We start from the raw sequence: 20,431 nt of genomic DNA on the forward strand, positions 1-20,431 counted from the left end.
TTGCCTCCCTCTCCCTCCAAACCTTTCACCATCAGTAGCCTGCAGCAAATAAGTTAGTGCTTACACTCACAAGTAATAATGAAACAAATGTATTTTTAGCTATTTCCCTTGGGCACTATGTCACAAGTTTGTTCCCTGTGGAGCACAGCATGAAGACTGCTGGATTAGACCATCCAGGGACCTGCAGTAGGAGTCTGTCACTAAGGCATCCTCTATGCAACTGCTGGACTGATCCCTGAAGGGTCTCTTTGGGAGGGAGGGCTCGAGTGCTTGTCATTGAAATGTAGATCTTGCTGGTTAGTGTCAAGACCTCTTATCTGTAGTGCATCTTCTCTTGCCAGCTGGAGAATTCATTGCTGAGGAAGAGACCAAGAACTTCACCTGGGTTCAGGACACAGATGTTACTGTTTTATATAAAATAAAAAAGAAAAAAAAAAAGAAAAAGCAAACTAAACCCAGAGTGAACTTGATCCATGTCTTGGCAGAGAGATGGGATACGCAAAAGGAGGGAATTACTCAGCATCTTAGACATCCTTCATTTTTCACCAGCTGGGAAGAGTTTGTTCTTAGAGAAAACCCTGTCTCTGCCACAGGCAAACACGGTCCTCATGCTGGATGGGTCCACTGCTCTTGGAGAGTGGTGGAGTTGTTGATTGTTGATCACAGTTTCCATCTTTGTGTCTCAACTGATCTTTTAGCCATGCTGTGTCCATGCCATCAAATGCCTTAAAGACTGGGACTCGGGCTTGAATTTGGCTTGTCTTTCATGCCAGAAGGCGATCTAGGGAGCAGGGGTAAGGTTTGATGCACTTGTGGCAGCCGGGGCTCCCACTGCAGTCTACTCTTCTATTTGGCATTTGCCAAGCACTGTGGGCTTTGTGCCCAGGTGTATTATGTAGCTGTAGTCTAGCCAAGAGGTGACGAAAATATGACTAACTGAGCCTGGGGTGCTCCTGCCAAAAAGGCATGGCTTGCCTTGGCCAAGAAGAGGCAATGAAAACATTGGGAAGTTCATCAGGAGCATTTCATGTCACTGGGAAGTGCAGGAGTGTTCCAGAGACACGGGCTATGTAGAACAGCTGGCAGGGTATTTTAGCCTTAGGAGGCTACAGTAGAGTTTTTTTTATAGTTTGTATAGTTTACACAGAAGGGGTTTAATACTTCTGATTGTTTCAATTTTGCTTCAGTTGCTTCAGTTTTAGGTCCTAGCCTGAGTGCAGGTTGTGCCAGATGCAGCACATCAGTTTTCCTTTGGAGAGCCTTCAGCTGGCTTTGGGCTAGCCTCTACCTGAGCTTGCTCTAGAAAGGAGCAGCTGCTCGGGAACACTGTGTTCTGCATTCAGTAGCGTTTTTGGGATGCTTAACTCTGGGGAGAGTGGCTGCAAGTAGTTTCTAGCCATGACAACTGCTTGTACCTTCTGAGACAACTCCCTCTTTCTACCCCTTTTCTGGAGACCTTACTAAGCCTCTGAGAAACAGCAAAAGCCTCCAAGAGGAGGGGGAGAAGTTCAGCCTCTGTCAGACTACTTAACCTGCTGGAAAATTTCTGTGTTGCAAGTGCCCATGGGTCTGATATCTGGGCTCTGAAGAAAGTCGTGAACTGGTAGGGGCTGAGCAAGAGTAATGGACTGTACAAGGTTGGTGCTGACTGCAGAGGCGCAGGTAGTTGGCACCATGGATTTCTGACAGGCTCATCAAAGGCAGGCAGTTGGTGTGCCCCATGGAGACACTGCTCTTTGCAAGGGGCTGGCTGATAAAAGCAGGTGAGCTGACCAGGTACCTGGGCAAGGCCTGAGGGAATGATTGTCAGTGAGTTTGCAGTGACGATAAAGCCCAGCTTCCCTGACTAGATAGCAGGGACCTGGGGGATTTGCACAGACTGCTTTTCTGATCTTTGGTTCATGCTGTGTATAAGAACTAGTACATTATCTTGGGAATAAAGAACAACGGACCATCCTGTGTCCTGGTCCTACGCCTGGATCCTTCAGTGCAGAGTGCTTGCACTTGCCCACAGCTGTGCACCACTCTGTTCAAACGCTGCTGGATCAAGCAGTCCAGGCAAACCAGGTTTCCCCACTGCTGCCAGGCTGGGGGTGTTGGTGCTGCACTGTCACATCAGCAGATTTTCTGTGCAGCCAGGGCGGTGCTGGGCTGTCTGAGGGCTGACGAACGCAGTGCCGTAGCGCGTGTGAGTGAACTCTCCCCTCCCCAGGCAGCACGGGGCTATGCCATATTGTTTTTCTCTCTAGACAATGCAGTGCTGGATTGTAAGTAAAAATGCAAAGCACATTGCAATGTTTGCTCTTTATTAATGCACTAAGATGCAGTCGGGTGAAGCAGAAGGCTCCTGCCTGGCTTGGTTTCAAACACCGTGACAGGCTTCCATAAGTAAAACCTTAGCAGGGTCCAATTCACCAGATCGGACTGGGCAGGAGCCTGAGCTGCACAGCTGGCACTGGAAGGGGCAAGAAGGCATGGAAGGGGGTCCAGACCCTTTGTGACTGACCTGGACTGAGCTGTGCTGTGTACAATGGCCAAGTCAGCACCTGAAATCCCCCAAAATCTCCTTTCTAGAGCATGGAGCAGATGGATGGAGTGGCAATGATGAACTCCTGTGAATTTCCAAATGCCTGGCAAATACCACCAGAGCTTTAGTGGCTGCTGTAGGCTTTAGTAGGGCAAAAGGGAAGAAGAAAGCACTAGTAACTAGTAACTTCTGTCAACCTTCACTCATTGCTTAGGTGGCATTTGCAATCTGTGCACAGTGTGTATTTCACTGTTTTATAGCTGAGAAGCTCAAGCTGAAAACTGCACATACCATGGCTGCAGCAGAGGCTGGAGGGATACATCTTATCTTTTGAACCTACACTTAGCCCACCGAGATGCTGTTTTTTGTTCTACTTCTGCAGAATGTGTCTGCTTAATGCAATTACAGCTTAAAACTTCCAAATCCGAAGACTTCTACTTGCTGTCAGGTAACATCCAGCTGAAGAAGGTCCCCAGGCCTCCAGGTGTCAGAGTTGGGACATAACAGCAGTGTCAGTCTAAGACACACTGAATCTTGATCAGGCAATATTTAGGCAGCTATGATGGTATCTGGCCATCTTTCAGGGTGGCATTGGAGTCAGCCTCAGATTTGGGTTTGGTCAGCCAGGGAAGAGTCCTGTTGGACATTCCCTCAGGCCTTTGTCTGAGAACTTCCCTCTTTCAGTCACACTGCAGCAGATGAAGTTGTGATTAGGAGAGTGAATGAATAGTTTTTGATCCTTTCACCTTTCCTTTGTGTCCAGTGATTTGTGTTTTCCCTACAGAATATAAGATTTTGGGGTAGCTGTTATTTTGACCACTCTAACACCTGCTACAGCCGATCCCTAAGCTGACCTGGCTGAAGACGCCAGAGCTATAAAACTGGTAGGTAACTGCAAGGACCTTCTGTCTTCTGTCAAAAGTTCCATGGGCAGAGGCTTGAACAAGCAGAGCGACGCCTGCAAATTACTGCTGATAAAGTACACTGCATTGACACGGGGGCATAGACATAGACAGTGGCTGAGACGGTCGGAGCAGCACCAAGAATTCATTCTGCTAGATGCTGTATGGCTGCAAAGCTGTGATTGCTCTTGCTGTAAAGAGCAGGCCAATAAAGTGGCTTCACAGAGCAGTTTAACTCCATTGTGGTCCCTGCCTGCCAGGCTCACTGGGCTGCATGAACTGAGGCCACAACACAGGGCTTGTAGCCCAGCTGGAGCAAAGCATCAGTTGTGTCCAGGTTTGAGTTACTGGGGAGCAGGACTGCGGAGAGGGGAGAGGCTGCGTGTGCTCCTCTGGGTGCTGTCACACGAGTTCTCCTAACAGCTGCACATTCTGCTTTGTCCTTTGGAATTTTCCTGCCTGCTCCCTCAGGGCCTGGTCTGGATGAGCTGTTCCAGCACAGAAACAGCAGAGCTGTGACACAGGGAGGTGTCTAGGAGGGAACAAAATGCCCGCAGGGCACCACCTCCCAGACTGCTCCAGAGGAGGAGCTGGAAGGGGCTGTATAGCAAATTGGGAAATACTCGCAAAGCACGGTGGAGAGGCCCTGCTTCTCTGCACAGACTGTGCAGTCCCGGGGCTGGTTCCCCTCACACGCCGCGCAGTCCCGCCACTGTCCCTCCTCCAGCCCCGCAGTCCCAGCCCCGGTACCAACTCCCGCCCTCCGCCGGGAGGGCGGCCCGGCCCACAGTGCTTTGCGCGGGCACCCTCCCGCCGCCTTCCGCCCGGCCGCCCTGTCTGCGCCGGCCCGGGCGCGGCTGCGACGCCGCATCGCGCCGCGATTGGCCAGCGTGCCCACCGGCTCTATCCTGCCACCTCTCATTGGCTCGCTGCCGCTGTCACCGTAGGACCCGCCCCCTCCCTTCCAGACCGTGTTCTCATTGGGCTCCTCGAGGCGCTGCGCGACGCACCGCGCGCGGATTGGCTGCGCGGGCTGTCCGTCGACGCAGTAACCAGGCAGCAGGTCACGGTGCGCCCGTTTCCACGTCAGTGCGAGGGAGCAGTGCCGGTGTCCCTGCCCGTGCCTCGGGACCCCGCGCTACGCGGCCTCGCCGCGACCGCCGCCGCCGGGAGGGAGGGAGGGAAGGGCGGACAGAGCGGGGGCCGAGCCCTCCCGCCCGCGGTGCCGCCCGCCCGCCCGGTTATGTGAAGCGGCCGCCGCCGCGGGGAGCAGGCGCCGCCATTTTGGATGCGGGGGTCAGTGCCGGGCAGCGACCGTCTGTCGCGATGCTGTCGCGACGCGGGAGTGGGCGGGAAGGACGCGGCGGCGGGGGAGCCGTGCGGGGCCGGCGTGGGGCGGGGACGGGCGCGGGGCAGCCCCAGGGGCGGGCGGGGATGGGGTGGGGGTGGCGGCCGCCCCCCGCCCCGGACCGGGGCTGACACGCGTGACTGTGCCCACGGGGCGGGGGCGGACGGGCTCCCCGGCCACGACTGCCGCGGTGTGCGGGTGTCAGGGAGGAGCGGGGTCAGGGCGCCGGGCCGGGCCGGAGGGAGGTGCCCGGTGTGCGCTGCACCTGCACAGGCTCCGCTCACCGTGCGCCCAGGGGGCTTGATGCATAAAATTGGTAGAAACGGACCTTTCCCTGCATACGGTCAGAACCTTTTTCTGCTGCAGGGGAAAGCTCAGAGCTCACTTAGCGTGTATGTTAGGAGTTCAGCTGGTGGCATGTTTCTCGTCTCAACAGTATGAAGTAGCTGGAAAAAAGAAAATGCCCCTTGCCAATTAACCTTACGTTTTGAGTTTACTATGCAGTTTTGACAGATAAATGTGAGTTGCCTTTCTCTCCTTGATTCCCAGGCCCATCTCAGTGTTGCAGCTGACTGTGAAGGCTTGTAGAGGAGCTTGTCCCACATCCCTTTCTGATGTGCCACCAGTGCCTTGTTGCTGCTGTTTATCTTAATTGCCCAGAATTATGGCACCACTGGACTGCACATTCCTTTCCATACTTAAAAATTATTGCTTTTATGTCACTTTTGTCCAGGCCTTGGGATCTAGCCTTTGGAGAAACATCCTAAGTTCTCTGAACTTTTGCTGCCTGTGATGCTTATTGCAGAGTAGTTACTACATGAAAAACCCAAGTAAGTTAAATTTCCCAATAGAGGTTCATGTACCTTCCACATGCGGTTTAGAAGGAAGAAAAGGACCTTTTCCTTATCAGCTGGCCTTCTGGGTAACTTAGCTAGCTGTGAGATAAGCAGAGTTGTTTGTGATCCGTGGTTGTGTGTTTTGGTAGCAGTGTATTTTATCAGGACTCGAATGGCCACATCTAGGTCAGAGACTGCATAGATTATTCATACATTGTCATAAACAGTGCAAATTTAGGCCAACAGAAGCTTACTTTGAAATACTACCTTTCTTGCATATGTTGTGATTATGTTGTTTTTCATTACTGTTATTTACTGGAGTAGTTTCACTGAGTCAGTCGGTTGCCATAGCTGAAGGCTTAAGTTAGTGATAGGGAGAAGTGACTTGCTGGAGGTCTGCCAGACTTTGCCACATCTGATGCTAACTCTTGCTTGTTTCCAGAAGAATTGCGGTCGTTTCTCTGTAGAGGAGGGAGTGTTTCCTAAAACTCTGCCCAAGGCTGCCTATGGTAATACTCAGGAATAGTTTGGGTTCCTGTGTGTTGGGGTGTTTTGGGGTAGCATGTTCCAAGGTTAAGCAATGGAATGCTCAGTGCACATGCGAGATAACATTTTCAGATGTAAATCTTGTTGCTGTTTTCATATGAAAATTTTACAAGTGATGCTTTTTCAGAAATCTCAGAATAGTGATAATTATTATCCATAGAACATTGCTGAAGGTTTTGAGAAGGTTATGAATGTGAGCTTTTGTTCTTTTATGACATGCTTGGGCATCGACCTTTTCCTACTTACAGTGTTCCCACTATAAGTGCCAACAGGGCAGCTCGTTGTCTTGGTTTGGAGCTGTCATTCTAAATGTTGAAGTTCTGTGCAGGAGCCAACCTGAGGACTGGTCTGCAGCTTTAAGCAAATGAGTGAACCTATCATGAGCAATACAGAGGAGTTTATGTAGGACTAACTCAAGGGTTAAGGAGCTAAAAAGCATTTGAAATTTGGTAGGTACTTTTCCTGTTTTTTTTTGCCTAACTCAAGACCACAGAACTGAAACCACTTGTTTCTGTACTGAGTGCACTATCTTGTGTTACATTAAAGATTGCTTTCAAGAAAGGTGTCTGATCTTGATCTGAAGATATCAAGAGGTGACAGAACCATGCCTTTGCTAGGGAGGTTCTTTACAAGTTTTAATGATGTTCAGTATTAGTAGTTCTGTTAGCCCATCCAACCAACAGTTGTAACAATATCCCATTTTTCAGACCATATCTGTGTAATATTAAGCCCAAATTCATGTTAGCAATTTTTTTTTGCTGTAAGTTGAACAAACATTTAATGGTTTTGCTTGACTCTCTTAAACCCAACTGATTGTTCAGTGCTGGTCTGGTAACTCATGTAACTTTTTCTCTGTCGCTTCAGAGCATTAATTTCAATCTTAAAACTTCTTTCAATATAGTACACTTATACTGAGCTCCAAAGTGCAATCAGTAGTTGCTTGTGGTGAAGATACAGTTGAAGGAACACATACAGAAATTATCTAATGGTTTAAAAGGGGTAGAACTTTGGGAAGTGTGGAGTTTAGTGAAGCTATATCTATTACTTGAAAGAAACTTTTACATTTTTACAGGGATAGATGGTGCTTTTGGTGAGCTTAGCTTTCAAGGTGCATCTCTCTGGAAACAGTTGTCTGGCTTTCCTGCCCACTCTGTAGTTATTTTGTATTTCCTTCTCCAGCACACAGTTGCAAAGGTCCTTTGCATGAGTGAGAGTATTTCGCTGTGGTTTACTTTGGAATGTGTGTGCTATTGCTTCGTTAGCTGAAAGCTTAAATATAAAGCAGTATTTCCCCCATCTCTACCCAGTGTTGGTGGTGAAGTGGACTATAAGTCTGATGTTCAGAGACTGAGAGTGAATTTGCATCCCCAGCACGATAGGTTAGTTTGGTTTCACTGGTCCAGTAAGTTTGTTGGCCTGTGTAAAGTGAATTCTTGTACTTTCGATTAAAGTTATATTTAATGGAATGGGCAGTGAGGAAAGGAGTGCATTCTCACCAAGTCTTCTCAGGTAGTTGACAATGAAAGGACATAAGTGCAAAAATACCCCCTGAAGTTTTTCAGGGTTTTAATATGTCAGGAGAGCCCTGCCAAGCAACAAGGATTTCTTGCACCCTTGCTTGAAAGGATCATGACATTCGGTTTCCCAGCAGGTTAAAAGGAAAAGGTGTGTGTTGTAGGTTTGTGTTTATCATTTGGGAAGGACTGAGTTTAACAACTTTTTCCATCTTAATTCTTTTATGTTAAAAGTAGAGTCTTTTGCTTCCCTATGGATGACCCATTGTGATTTTAAGCTGGAGTCCTCATTTGTTCATTTGTTTATTTTTCTGAACCATCTAGTAGTGAATGAGATAGAGTACTGATCTGATCTGTTATGACTGTTCTTATATTGTAAAATATTTTTGTCCTTACACTGGGAAATACCATTATATATAATTAATCTAACGAAGTAAGAAACAATTTTGCAGTAAGATGATTCATTCTATTGCCAACATGTGAAAAAACAAAGTAAGAAATCCGATGCCATCCCTTGATAAGGTATCATTTTATAATACTTTGCTTTCTTTCTGTTATTTATGGAGTCCTGAAACAAATTAATCTCTTTCAGAGGATATTTTTGTATTTGAAGCATTGTTGATACATCAAACATGTTAATTAATATGAAGCCTGACAAATCCAGGATGTATGTTCTGAAATTTCTGTGGTGGTCTTTCTGAGGTCTTGAGTAATGCACCAAAATCATTTCCTTCCAGCTTTGCTTTCGCTACATGGGCAAAAATCCTTCTCATATTCTCTGTTCTTCTCATATCCCCTGCTTCCCCTCCCCAGCTGAGTCTTTTAAATGAGCCTGTCTGATTTGAACTGTTATGGTCAATGTTTCATCTGTTTTCAGTCTTTTGCTTCTCTGTGGATGACCCATTGTGATTTTAAGCTGGAGTCCTCATTTTTCTTTCATTCTTCTGAAAAAGTACCATTACTTGGCTGCCATTTCACTAAATCATTCTTATTTGCAGACATAGTATCATCTGACTCTCTGGCCTCTTTATAAGTCCTGTTTATTCTTTATAAACAGTTGTGTCTGTTTATTCCCTTCCATTCTTACTCATTTCTTTAGGCTTGACTCTATCTGGACTATAGCTAGTACAGAGAGAACAGTCCCATAGTAATTCACTCTTTGCTTCTTTTCCTCAGACTATTAGAAATATTTCTTGCTTTTAATTTTTTCCCCCCTCTTCTGACTCTCTCTGGGTACATCAATTTAGATGTAAATAGGCAAATAGATTTCTGCCTTTAGCTTTCTCACTTTTGCTTCATATGTTTCGTCCAATTTTGTCTCTGGTTTTGCTCATTTCTTCGTGGGGTCTTACCCATGTCTTTTTACTTGCCTGCTTCCTTGAAAGTTGTTTTTTTTTTTTGTGACACAAGTGTGAAATCAACATCTGTTATAAATTACTTCATTTTGTCAATGTTTTAAGTCCCAAAGAGTTTTGCCCTGGCCAGCTTATTCAAGCCACTGATGCTTATTTAACGGAGTACAAGGTTGGCTTTGTGTTCCATGTGGAACTGCGGGACTTCGCCAAAGTGCTGGAGATGCGCATGTTATTGCATTGTCATGGATGTCTGTCCTGGGACCCCAACACTTTATCTTTCTGTGAACTTACATGGACTGGAAAAAAATGAGGAATGTGCCTTGACAAAGTTGTCTCTAGCATCACAAATGTCCTGTTATAACTAACTGTCTGCTCTCATGGTCTTGAAAACACGCTGTGGAAAAGTGTCTTCCTTTTGTCTTCCTTTTGATGAAATAACTGTATTTGTTGTATGTAATAACTTGTATTTTGTGTATGCACAAAACAAAGATCTGAGAATTTCTTGTGTCGTTGAAGGCCTCCTCTTGACTAGGGCCAACTTTATGTTTCATCTGAGGAAGACAATGATTCTGAGGGGCAGGAGATTAATTTGAATTACCTTTATTTTCAGGATTGTCAGGATGGTGGATAAGAACATTTACATTGTACAAGGTGAAATCAACGCAGTGGTGGGAGCCATAAAGCGTAATGCCCGATGGAGCACTCACACCCATCTGGTAAGTTACCTTGAAGTTTTGCTACCTGTGGCAACAGGTAGAAAATACCTATGGCAGAAACTACTTGGTTTTAGAAAAGTACCTCAATTTTTGTAGCAGTCGTTATAGTGCTTTTGTAAGTAAAGTTGGAATAACTTTCTACATTTTGACTTCTCATGTGCTAGCAACTGTGAGAGCTACAAAGCTGGAAATCTACCTTTTTACCCTGTAAAAGGGTATTCCACATTGTATTCCACATGGGAATCATGTCATTCAGACTTTTATTGCCTTGTATGTCAGGGAATTTAAATATATATGATTTTATTTGATTTAGCACAATGTTTTTATATATCTTTTGTGCCTTCTTAGGGAAGACAGTCCTCATCATGAAAGCCATGAAACAAAATGAAAAAAATTGAGGAAGTCATTATATATAGGTTATTTTTTAATTTTCATATGGCATACTATCTTTTTTCAGCTCTGTTGTTGCTACATTCCTGACCAAAACCTGTTAATAGATTCAAACCTGCTTTGATAAAAGCCATTAATACAGTGTTTCCAGGTCTAACGATGCATTGGTCAGTTTATGGCTGCCACAGTGCAAATGTGTGCGTGTGGTGCACTTGAGAATGTCACATGAGTAGCAGATGGCTGTCATCCAGCACCAGTGGTTTCAGTTTGTCAAAGGGCAGGGCCCTTTTTCTGCCTCCCCGTCGAAGGTGTGGGTGCGGCCGTACACAGCTTGGAGAAACTGCTGCTCCTCCTCATTTTAATATCATAAAGATAGACTAAGGCTAAGGGATGCAGCTAATTCATATAAATATTGCACTGTGATTCTTCCTTCAAGTTATTTTAATGGCACCAAATGTCATTGTGTTGCTGCTCCCATTACAATCTGCATAGATTAACATTATAGCAAATCCAGATGAGCCATTTCAATATGGTATGAGTTAGATTTGCTGTGAAATTTATTGAACAGCAGAAGGCTAATCAGAAATACTTCTAAGGGCAATAAAACCAAACCAGAATGCTTAGTCCTGGACCTAGAGTTTGACATTTGAGCTGTATGATACTGGGGAGCACTAGCAGGAAAATAAAAACGCTTCCCTTGGTTTTGATGGTGTAAATGGGCTGACAGTGATAAACTCAAACCACAGTACTTCTGTGAATATGACTATGAGGTCTTTAACAGACCCATTATAAAGATTTGTCTTCAGGAATATGTTTGCCTCATTAATTACTTCCTTCCTATGTATAATCTATAGGATGAAGAAAGGGATCCCCTGCTACATAGCTTTAGCAACTTAAAAGAAGTGCTGAATAATATAACAGGTAAGCTTATACAGAAATCAGCAGGTATGTGCACCTGCTAGGATATATGCAAATAAATGTACAGGTGTACTTATTTGTCTTACTCACTATCCAGAGGTCATTAATTGAATAACAAAAAAAGAGGAAATATGTATATGCTTTTAGACAAATAATACCAATGTAAGCTAGCATATAAATACCACTGCTACCACTACTGTATATATGGAGATACATATATATGAGACTATATATATACTTGTGTGTGTATACACACACATATTTTTATATAAACATGCATGTTTCTTCAATATACTGAAGCTTGTAGTAATATATGAAATCTAGTGTATTATCATGCGTAGCTTTTTTGTGCTTTGTTTATGCTTTCTGATCTGTGAATGATGGGAAAAATTTGCTTTGCAAGTAGCATTCCTTTTGTTTTGTCCTCACATTCTTTGCCTTGTTGGTTTTCATCGTGTTATCACTAAAAAGTGAAGCACAGACCTTGCTTTCTATTTGGATCTCTTAAGTGAAAGACTGACATTGTGATCACCTGCACTGAAAGGAACTGGAAATCTATATTTATTACACAAGTAGAACACAAGACTGTGGTGTGTATCCTGACCATTTTTTTCTCAGAACCCATCTTTCTGCCCTTCCCCCCACATTTTCTGTGTTTGTGGTTTCAGGAGTGATTGTTTAAGTGTGACCTAAATATATGTTGAGAGTCTGGGAGTGAGGCTAGTCCTGACCTCCACGTGGCATTCTGATGGTTCTTCCCAGGATTTGTCTTACTGATTGTAGTATTTGAAAGTAAGCTTTATTTCTGGTCCCTTTATTACAGTGGGTATTCAGAAATGCACTCAACCTACGTTTGAGGTGAACTTTTTGTGTTTCTGTTTGTGAAGCATGCTCATTCTTGTGTCAGCGCTGAGCCTGGAATCCCATAAAAGGTGTGCTCCCTAGAAGTACAGTAGTGCTGCTTCCAGGTGCTGACAAGAGGTGCTGAGGACATGTGCCAGTTCTAAGCCCTTATTCCCTCTTATTTTGTGGCTTCCTGTAGATGTAGTGCTTTACTTTTCTTAGCCAGGTGAACTTCCCTTGGCTATGAGCAGGACTTTTCTGTCAGGTCATGACATCCTAGGAAACTCCTGCACAGATTGCATGTCTGGATAGTATCTTTCTTCTGGATGTTATGCTTGTACCTGGTCGTGATGATTTAAATTTGTGGGGTTTTTTGTTAGCTTACTCACCTTGTGTAGGAGAGGCAGGCATGCAATGCCAAAAGTGTTTTGGCAGGAATTTTCCTTTTCGCCTTTCTGTGAGGTAAAATTTTCTTTAAAATAAGACTCCTGAAGTTCTTTGCCATTATTGCAAATATCTCTCCTCATCATCAGGAACAGGGAATGTCAGGATGCTCAAATACATGCAGTATAAGTAAATGTCAGGGACTGGCCATTTATCTAGAGCAGCTAGATTCAATGTGCTGTTGACTTGTTGGGGGAAAAACGCAAGTTCACTATCTGCTTATGTTAGAGAAAGCAAATTTTAATGTACTGAGAGATTCAGAGACTCCCTTTGAATATTAGTCATCATGTAATTGTGGTTTCTGCTGAGATAATAATTGCCTATATGTGGTGATGATAGCGTGTTGATTTGACTACATGGGATTCTTTTAAATAGGTAATTTCAGCTTCAGTGACTGCTATTTACCAACTAGTGTCTCGAGATAGAACATCATTGCTATGCTCCATTTTTTTCAGTTTTAGACATGGACTGGTTCCCAAGCAGTACCTTGAACCGTAGAGGATCTCCTGCCTCATCTTCCAGGCAATGAAAAGTCCAAGCTTAGGGGTTTTTGGTGTAGGGTTTTTTTTTTGTTTTTCTTTTCTCTTAGACCTTCCTTTCATGTCTCTTTCATTAGCTCATGGAAACGCATTGCTTTTATATTTAAATTTATTCAAGCTGTAATCTTTGACATTTGAGTTAGCTTTTAGTACAATTTTGCATTTATAGTAATATATATTATGTATTTTCTCAATCCCCCAAGAACCCATTTTAATCTGTTCCGGATGCAAATTTCAGGCTGCCTTGTCCCATCTCCCCTCTTGCTCTCTCCCTCCCTTCCCCTCCCCCATGGAGCATGTTTGATCAGGTGTGGCAGGAATATCCACTGTCAAGCTGCGCCCTTTATATTAGTCAATATTATCCTTCCTTCCCTCCCACTCCCTTCATTCTCCTCTGGGCTTTACCAGTTGATTTATAATTTTGGAATTCTCATCGGAGTCTGTAATACAGTTTGTTCATTATTTAACCAAAACCTGTTTAATGAGCAAAGAGAGGCAATGTAAATGTTAGGCATGTTGCAGTGGAGTACCTTTTGTTCTCCTCTGAGCTAGTGGGTATTAACTCTGTCATGACTGTGATGCTGAAATACCCTGGTCAAGGGTATGAAGATGTACCGTATACCCCCAGCAGCTAAAGATTCCCGTTTCAAAGTGTTGCACCCCCAGAGTAACTAAATTACATACTGTGTGTTGTTTGATTACCAAAACAGTAAAAGCTTGCCTGCAACTGAGTAGTGGTATCCCATCCCATTGGTCTAAATAGACTCTCGGAAGAAGCATCTAGAGAAGATCAGCACAAAAAATCCCATGATTATGGTAAGAGTAACTTCAGTTCTACAGTTCAGCATACCTAGCTAAGGGCCTTGGACCTGAGTTATGTGGAATGAAGTTTCTCTTTCAAATTCTAACAGAGAAACTTCATTTGAAAATAAACAGCATATCTGCTCTGATCCACTGTCGTTTGGTTTATTGGATGCCATTTTTACACTTTCATGGGTTGCATATATTTTGGTTATTGTTGATAATAGTTGTCTGAAAAACGGAAAGGAAAAACAGAGATTCTGTTGTCTTGGGTGATGCATAAGATAATCCAAGACAAATTCAATAGCTGAATGCCTGTTATACTGAGATAAGCACTGTAAGCGTAAGCTTGATGTGATGTCTTGTATTTCTAGTGCTTAGAAAAAGCAAAAGTCAGTGTCCTGAGTTATGACCATATGGAAGCAATGACTATCAAGCTTTGTCCATGCATGCAAAATTAAAATACAGCTACATCTTCAAAGGTTATTCTAAAACTGATGAAAGCCTGGATTGTGAGTTTGGATTTAGGGCCGCTGTCACCACAACTTCCATTTGACTGCTCTTTAAAGTGAGCTGAGTATCTTGAAAAATGTGTCTGGATGTTGAAATATTTGTTCATTTTGTCAGTTTTGTTTTGGATTTAGGTCAACAAAAGGAAGCTTCCTTTTGACATCCAGTGGTAACTGAGCATTGTCTCTTTTATGAGTGCTTCCAACTTAGGATGCTCTCGAGCTCACCAGGGTAATGCTTTATAACCACAAATGACTGGTAATTTGAGTTAATTAAAAGCCTGCTTTTCCATGATTTGATGAGGAATGGGTTTCCTTAAATCTCGCTGTGGCTGTTGAAGCCTTCAGACCATTCTGGTATGGTGTAGAGGTAAGAGCAGATACTTCTGTAGTCATTCTTCTCATTGCAGAATTCATGGTTTGCTTTGACCAGGGGGATGAGTCAGTAACCAGGATTTTTGTGCCTGAAGTACTGCTTACTGGTGTGTAGGATGGCTTTAGGACAGACAAGACTGAATACAACTGCCTTCTACAAGTCATCACTGCAGTGGGAGAAGCAGGTGTTTGTGGAAAGTGTGTGCATCAAGAGTCTATTTAAATAAGGTTTAAACTAGGTAAACACACCTGTGAAGAGGTGCTTGTGTATATTTTAGGTCCATGAGTGCCAGACTGGAAGGTTTGAGTCCTTTTATCCTCTGGTGGTTCAGAGTTAGCGCATTTAAACAGAAGCTGCAAAGTAAGCTGTTAGAAGCACTCTGATTTCATGCACATTCATGACATTTTAAATGAATGCTTGTACAGTGGGTTCAGAAGAATCTTTTCATGGCTTATTTCAGACAAGAAGCTGCTGCAAATCTCCATCTTTAGAGGGTTGGCTGGGGCATTAAGAGCTGGCTAAAGGTCAAATGACTGTAACCATAAGAGAACCTTTGCCCAGTGTACTGACTTAATATACTTGTTACTGTAGCCATCAGTTTTCTGGTATGTAGACTTGATTGCACACTCATTTTCTCATGTCTAAGCTCTGGAAACTCAGTTTTTTGTGAAAATCTGGCAGTTATATAAAAAAGTACAGGGATTTTATCCTATTTTGGGATTAATGCTTGAACTTTTTCTGAAAGATCTAGTTTTAAGAAATAGTAAATCAGTGGTAAATATAAATGTGTGGCCTGTTCTCAATGCTGTTGAAGTGCTGTTGAATAAAATATGAGATGTTCATTCTGGCCTATTCAAGTTAAGAAATCAGAAAAAAATCATGTTTGGGTCTTTTTATAAGGAACTATTGGAATTAAATTATATGAATGTGTGATACATAAAGATCTGCAATGCTTGTTGCTTTGCCCTTTGCAGATAACAGCAATACCATATTTTATTTATTATTTATATCTCGAGTTTCTGTAGGAAGTGCCTGGAGTTACTAGCAAATAACAAATATTGATGAACCTTAAGCTGTGATATTTCTCCCATTGGTTCATTGAAGGATTGCAATGTTATCTAACCAGACATTAAAAAAAAATCACCTAAGCTTTTTTTCTGTTGCATATCAGGTTCCTATAAAAGATCCAGAAGACTCACTGGTCTCCTAGATTATATCTGTTCTTGTGATAACTAAAAAAAAAATAAAAGGAATTTTTTTTTTTTTTTAGATAACAGGTATCTGTACATGTTAACTTGGTATTTTGGAAGACCAAGCAATTCAGGCTAGCATTTGGCTTTTTTTGCATTCTCTGTAAATTTTTTAAGAAGAATGGAAAGAGTAAAATTGACAGAGTAAGTTTTCTTCCATAACTTCAACTCAACCTCATTTTGATTAGTGAAGGGCAATACAACTGTAGTCCATATTGAATGACCTGACACAGTGTACAGAAGTGGTAATTTATTTCTCTTCATATTTTCTCTCACCTTCCTACTATAAGAAATATGAAGATTAGGGTGACAGCCTTGATTTGATGCTTTGATTACAGATTGAATCCAGACATCATTTTTGCCAATAGTGTTCAGGCAATACAGTAAAAGTTGTTATTTTAAAAGCAAGTTTCTAGTCTTTATGAATGCAGGCATCCTTCCAAGTGTACAGAGAATGTAAACCAATGCAGTATTTTTGCTTTGAAGCTGCAGGTAGTTCTAGATACTCTCTTTGAGTGAGACTAATCTTTTTAATCTCATTGTAGCATCAAATGAGTGAAATTACCATTTTATGGCTGAGGTCTTTGAATTTTCCTCAGGGAATATGTTTCTATTGATATTTTTGGCATAGATTTTCTTGGTGTTATAAACCAGACTTTTCCCAGGTGCTTGCTTACTTTGTACTTTACTTTCTCAGTGATTTTCCTGGAGTTACACTGATGTGCTCTAAGAATGGTGGTAGCTGCAGTGAGAGACCTGGGATGTGAACATCTCAAGCCCAAAACTAACACCAGAATTGTCATGTTAAGATTTTGTTTATTTATAAAGGAAGAATGTCCGTGATGAAGAATAACTGTTGGTATTTGTGAAGCTTATAGATGCATGACGACAAGCACCACAACCTTTTTCAAGGCTTTTCTGTTGTGTGCAGGACAGCATTTATTCAGTGTGTGAGGAATAAGGTGTGGATGGTGTCACTCTAAATGATTCTGTGGAATTGTACACTGAGCCTGTCAGCACAGGTTACTGGATGAAACTGGGACTCATGAGAAGGGGAAGCTTGTAGCTGAGAGATTTATAACTTCAGACTGAACAGGCAAAAAGGAATAACAACTGTGGTTGTGTAGCATCCTTAATTTGATAACTTTTTAGCTCTTGTGTTAATCTTTTATTTTGTATTTCTGAGTAAGAAACTTACTGAATAAATTCAAAAGAAATGGAGTGAATCTAGGAATATCTAGAGCAGAAAAACCCAATCAGCCCAGTAAGATGGTTTTCACACGAGGTATTTCTCTATGTCTCCTAACGTCCCTTCTGCAGCCCAGTGCAACTACCCCTTATGATACCACCTAAGCATCCTTTCAACTCAAGTTCTTTGAGTGTACTTTTAAGACTTTGCTTGAAGCTTAAAAGTCATCCTTCTGTGCATGGCTAATGACTGGCAGGTACAGGCAGGAGGTGGTGCTGTTGGAAGGAATTGTTTCCTGGCACTTAATCCTTAAGGACCCAAGGGTTTAGATGGACAAGCGCTCCTGGCTTTTGCTTGGAAGAGTTCCCACAGTGGGCTTGTTCTGTAACACCAGCCTTCTGTTACCAGTGCAGGGCTGGGCTCTGAAGAGCTGCCACATGTGTGTGGTGTGCAACTGACTCTCTCTTGTTCCACGCTTGTTGAGCAATTACTTTCCCACTTGTTGGGCACTCCATTATTTCCTTCAGTTACTGCGTCTGTGTAAAGTGGAGCCATAAAGGAAATGGCTTAATATACATACATTAGAGGGCAATAAATTGCAGTTTGATTTGGTGGAAAGGCAGTACCAGATGCTCTGTAGAAGCTAAGATTCCTCTTAAGTCAGTCATGGAGGTTTTATATCAAGTTTTTTTGATGGTGATGTCTTTGTTTTGGTCAAGAGTAGTGTAAAGGAATTGTGGCCAATTAAGAGATGTTAAGGCTATTTGAATTACAATAAAAACCCTCTGCAAGTGGAAGTGTACATGAAATTGCTGAATTCTAGTAGAAGTTTATTAAATATATAGGTCTTCTGCCACCTTTCCTTCTTTTAACTGTCTTCTCACTGAACTGCTGCCATCTAACCTGTTAAAAATAGTGCCTCAAAGGTGATTCACTTCAAAGAAGCAATAACTTGTGTCAGGAAGTGCAGGTGCATATTTATATAGTTGCATAATAGGTAATAGGACTGCCAAGAAGTGTTCATCATGCATACACAAGAAACATACTGAAGTATTCCTCATCTCAAAGAGTTTGTAGCTTGAGAGGGTAGCAGCAGAGAGAAGTCATTAAGTATACAAAGTTGTTAAACACTTGAGGATTTTTCTTAACGATTACCTGTTCTTCAAACAGGCTGTCTTTGCCTGATCCCTGATATGGTTTATACCGAGGTGTGAGTTTCAAAGAGAGGCTTGAAAGAAGATACAGTTGGATAAAATGTCCTTTTTTTTTTCAGAAATAGTGCAGGGTTTTGTGATAAAGTACTGCTTCTCTCAATAATTAGTATGGAAGAAAAAAAAAGCCAGCAAAAAGAGAGGTAGAACAGCAAGGAATAAAAAGTAAGTGTAGAAGTAGGAGACTAATAGAGAACATTATTATTAAAATAGCAAATTGATTTGTTGGGGAACGTTAATAGTGAGGGATGTGCAGTTGCTGGGTTGCCCATTTGAGGTAAACTTGCAAGAGCTTTTTAAGGTAACTGAATCTAGCTTGTTAGCTGCCTGATTGTTGTGGAATAGGCTATTGCTGAAGGGTTATTTTTAGTTTGTGTTTGGTTTTTTGTGTGTGTTTTTTTTTGTTGTTGTTTGTTGTTGTTGTTTTTCTTTAAATCAGGAAAAAAATAATTTTCCAACATGTTATGGACCTTCTCATTGTAAGTTCTTAAAAAAATGTCAGATAGATAGTCAAGATCTGGCTTTTGTAATTTGCCTATAGAAAATTATATAAGACAGCAGATTTGTCCAGGAAAGAGAGAGAAAACTTACAACTTCATACAGTCCTCTTCATACAGTTCTTTTAGATGACGTGATTTTAAATTGCTTTTCAGCAACTACAAATGCTACAAAAAAAAGAAATTTTGACATATGAAGTCTACAATATGGTGGCTTAAAGGTAGGGTTTGAGGTTTTGTGATATGATGGATTCTGAGAAGAGAGATGGAAGTGTCCTGGATGAGTTTGTTGATTGTATCAACAGATACTTTCTGAGGAGAAACTTTGGGAGTGAATGGAAATCTGTGGTTTTGTTAGAGTGAGGAAGGCTAAATCATGGGTTAAATATATGTGAATATATTAGGGACAGTGAATCAGTACATGTCATCCCAAAATTGTAGGAAATAAAAAAAACCATTTTGAGAGGGAACATTTATCATGTGGTCATTGTAGAATATTGATAGATCTGCATTAGTATTTTATGATGCACTGTATCCATGTGACTTGGAAATGCCATTGGAAGTGTTTGAGCAACCTGCTCTTGCTTTGAACTCCTAATTACGTTTGGACATTTTTTGTTTAGTTTAAGGGCACTGATAGACATAGACTCCTTATCGCTTGAACTTTCTGAAATTAGTATGTCTGTGCTTTTTGCATGGTGCAGTTGGGAAGTTAAAACTTGCCAGTTCAAACTCTCGCTGTATTCAACGTGTTGTGAAAGAGCAGGTGTATAGTTATGTGACAGTTGAGGAATAGGCAAGACATTATGACAAAAAACCCCCTGTGTGAGATGGGTAGAAATGTGAAAATAAAGTATGTTAGATGAGAGCTTGCACATATATGCAATAGAGCTAAGGTTTGGGGTGACACTGGCTTTAGCTATCCTGTTAAAATGAATAGATTGATAAACAGCTTATTTTAATGTATTTTGCACTGTAATTGCAATTACACAATTAGAATACTCAAGGGGTGCACTTCATTAATGCTTGTTAGCTGAATATGTTAAATTCTTCAGTGACGGTAGTTCTTCGATTGTTTGATACTCTATCTGTAGCCCAATATAAGCACTTCAGAAGTTCTGTTTTCCAGTTCTATCCTTGTAGCAATAAGCTGAAACATATAGACATACTGAAGCAGTAAGTTATAAACAGAGCAGTCTTTCAGAAAGTGTAAGCTGCCTTTGCTTGGTGCAGGAGTCTGAGTGCTTGCATGACTGTAAATAATTGTCAAAGCATGTGCTATGTAAATGAGATGAGATACTTCAAAACAATGCTCTTCACTTTTAATCATGTTTAGCTTGATTCTGGGAGGAAGTATTTTATTAAGACGTCTTTGTGCCCTGTTACTTTTCATGAAATTGTAATTTTTCTTGATACAGTGAAGAAGTCTGCAAAGTGGCTGTTGAATTAGATTCCATTTACTGCCTGATTAACTGCCTGAATAATTCAAGTGGCAAGTTGTAAACATGAGGAATCGTTGAAATAAATAAAGATGTGGTTGTTACCTTGATCACGGCATATTGAAAGAGAATGGTCTGTTAGTTCTGGCTATAGCCTAGGGGAGGAGCTTTATTCTAGAAATAAAACAAGTGACAGTGGTAAAATATGCTTGCTTATGTAAGCATCTTTAGTAACTGCACTTAGCAACTTGGATGTTCTTCAGAGTGGGATTAGACACTTT

The 20,431-nt window shown here is 42.1% G+C and overlaps 1 protein-coding gene across 11 annotated transcripts in view; it reads left to right on the forward strand.

Moving 5' to 3' along the window:
- Positions 1-4,489: 4,489 nt before the first annotated feature.
- The window catches only part of GBF1 (golgi brefeldin A resistant guanine nucleotide exchange factor 1), a 106,257-nt gene continuing 90,315 nt past the window's right edge, over positions 4,490-20,431 (forward strand). For 5 of the 11 annotated variants that reach the window (XM_064662684.1, XM_064662685.1, XM_064662691.1 and 2 more), the window contains exons 1-3: positions 4,490-4,725; positions 9,639-9,744; positions 10,989-11,055. In XM_064662684.1, coding sequence (XP_064518754.1) covers positions 4,718-4,725; positions 9,639-9,744; positions 10,989-11,055 — 181 coding nt within the window. In that variant the 5' untranslated portion in view covers positions 4,490-4,717. Of the gene's footprint in view, positions 4,726-5,510; positions 5,608-5,672; positions 6,123-7,000; positions 7,825-9,638; positions 9,745-10,988; positions 11,056-20,431 lie in introns of those variants that run through there. The other 6 variants (XM_064662694.1, XM_064662693.1, XM_064662695.1 and 3 more) reach the window with 4 other exon arrangements.

This window comes from Pseudopipra pipra, chromosome 8 (assembly GCF_036250125.1).
Source record: "Pseudopipra pipra isolate bDixPip1 chromosome 8, bDixPip1.hap1, whole genome shotgun sequence".
In the NCBI taxonomy this organism is placed as follows: Eukaryota; Metazoa; Chordata; class Aves; order Passeriformes; family Pipridae; genus Pseudopipra; species Pseudopipra pipra.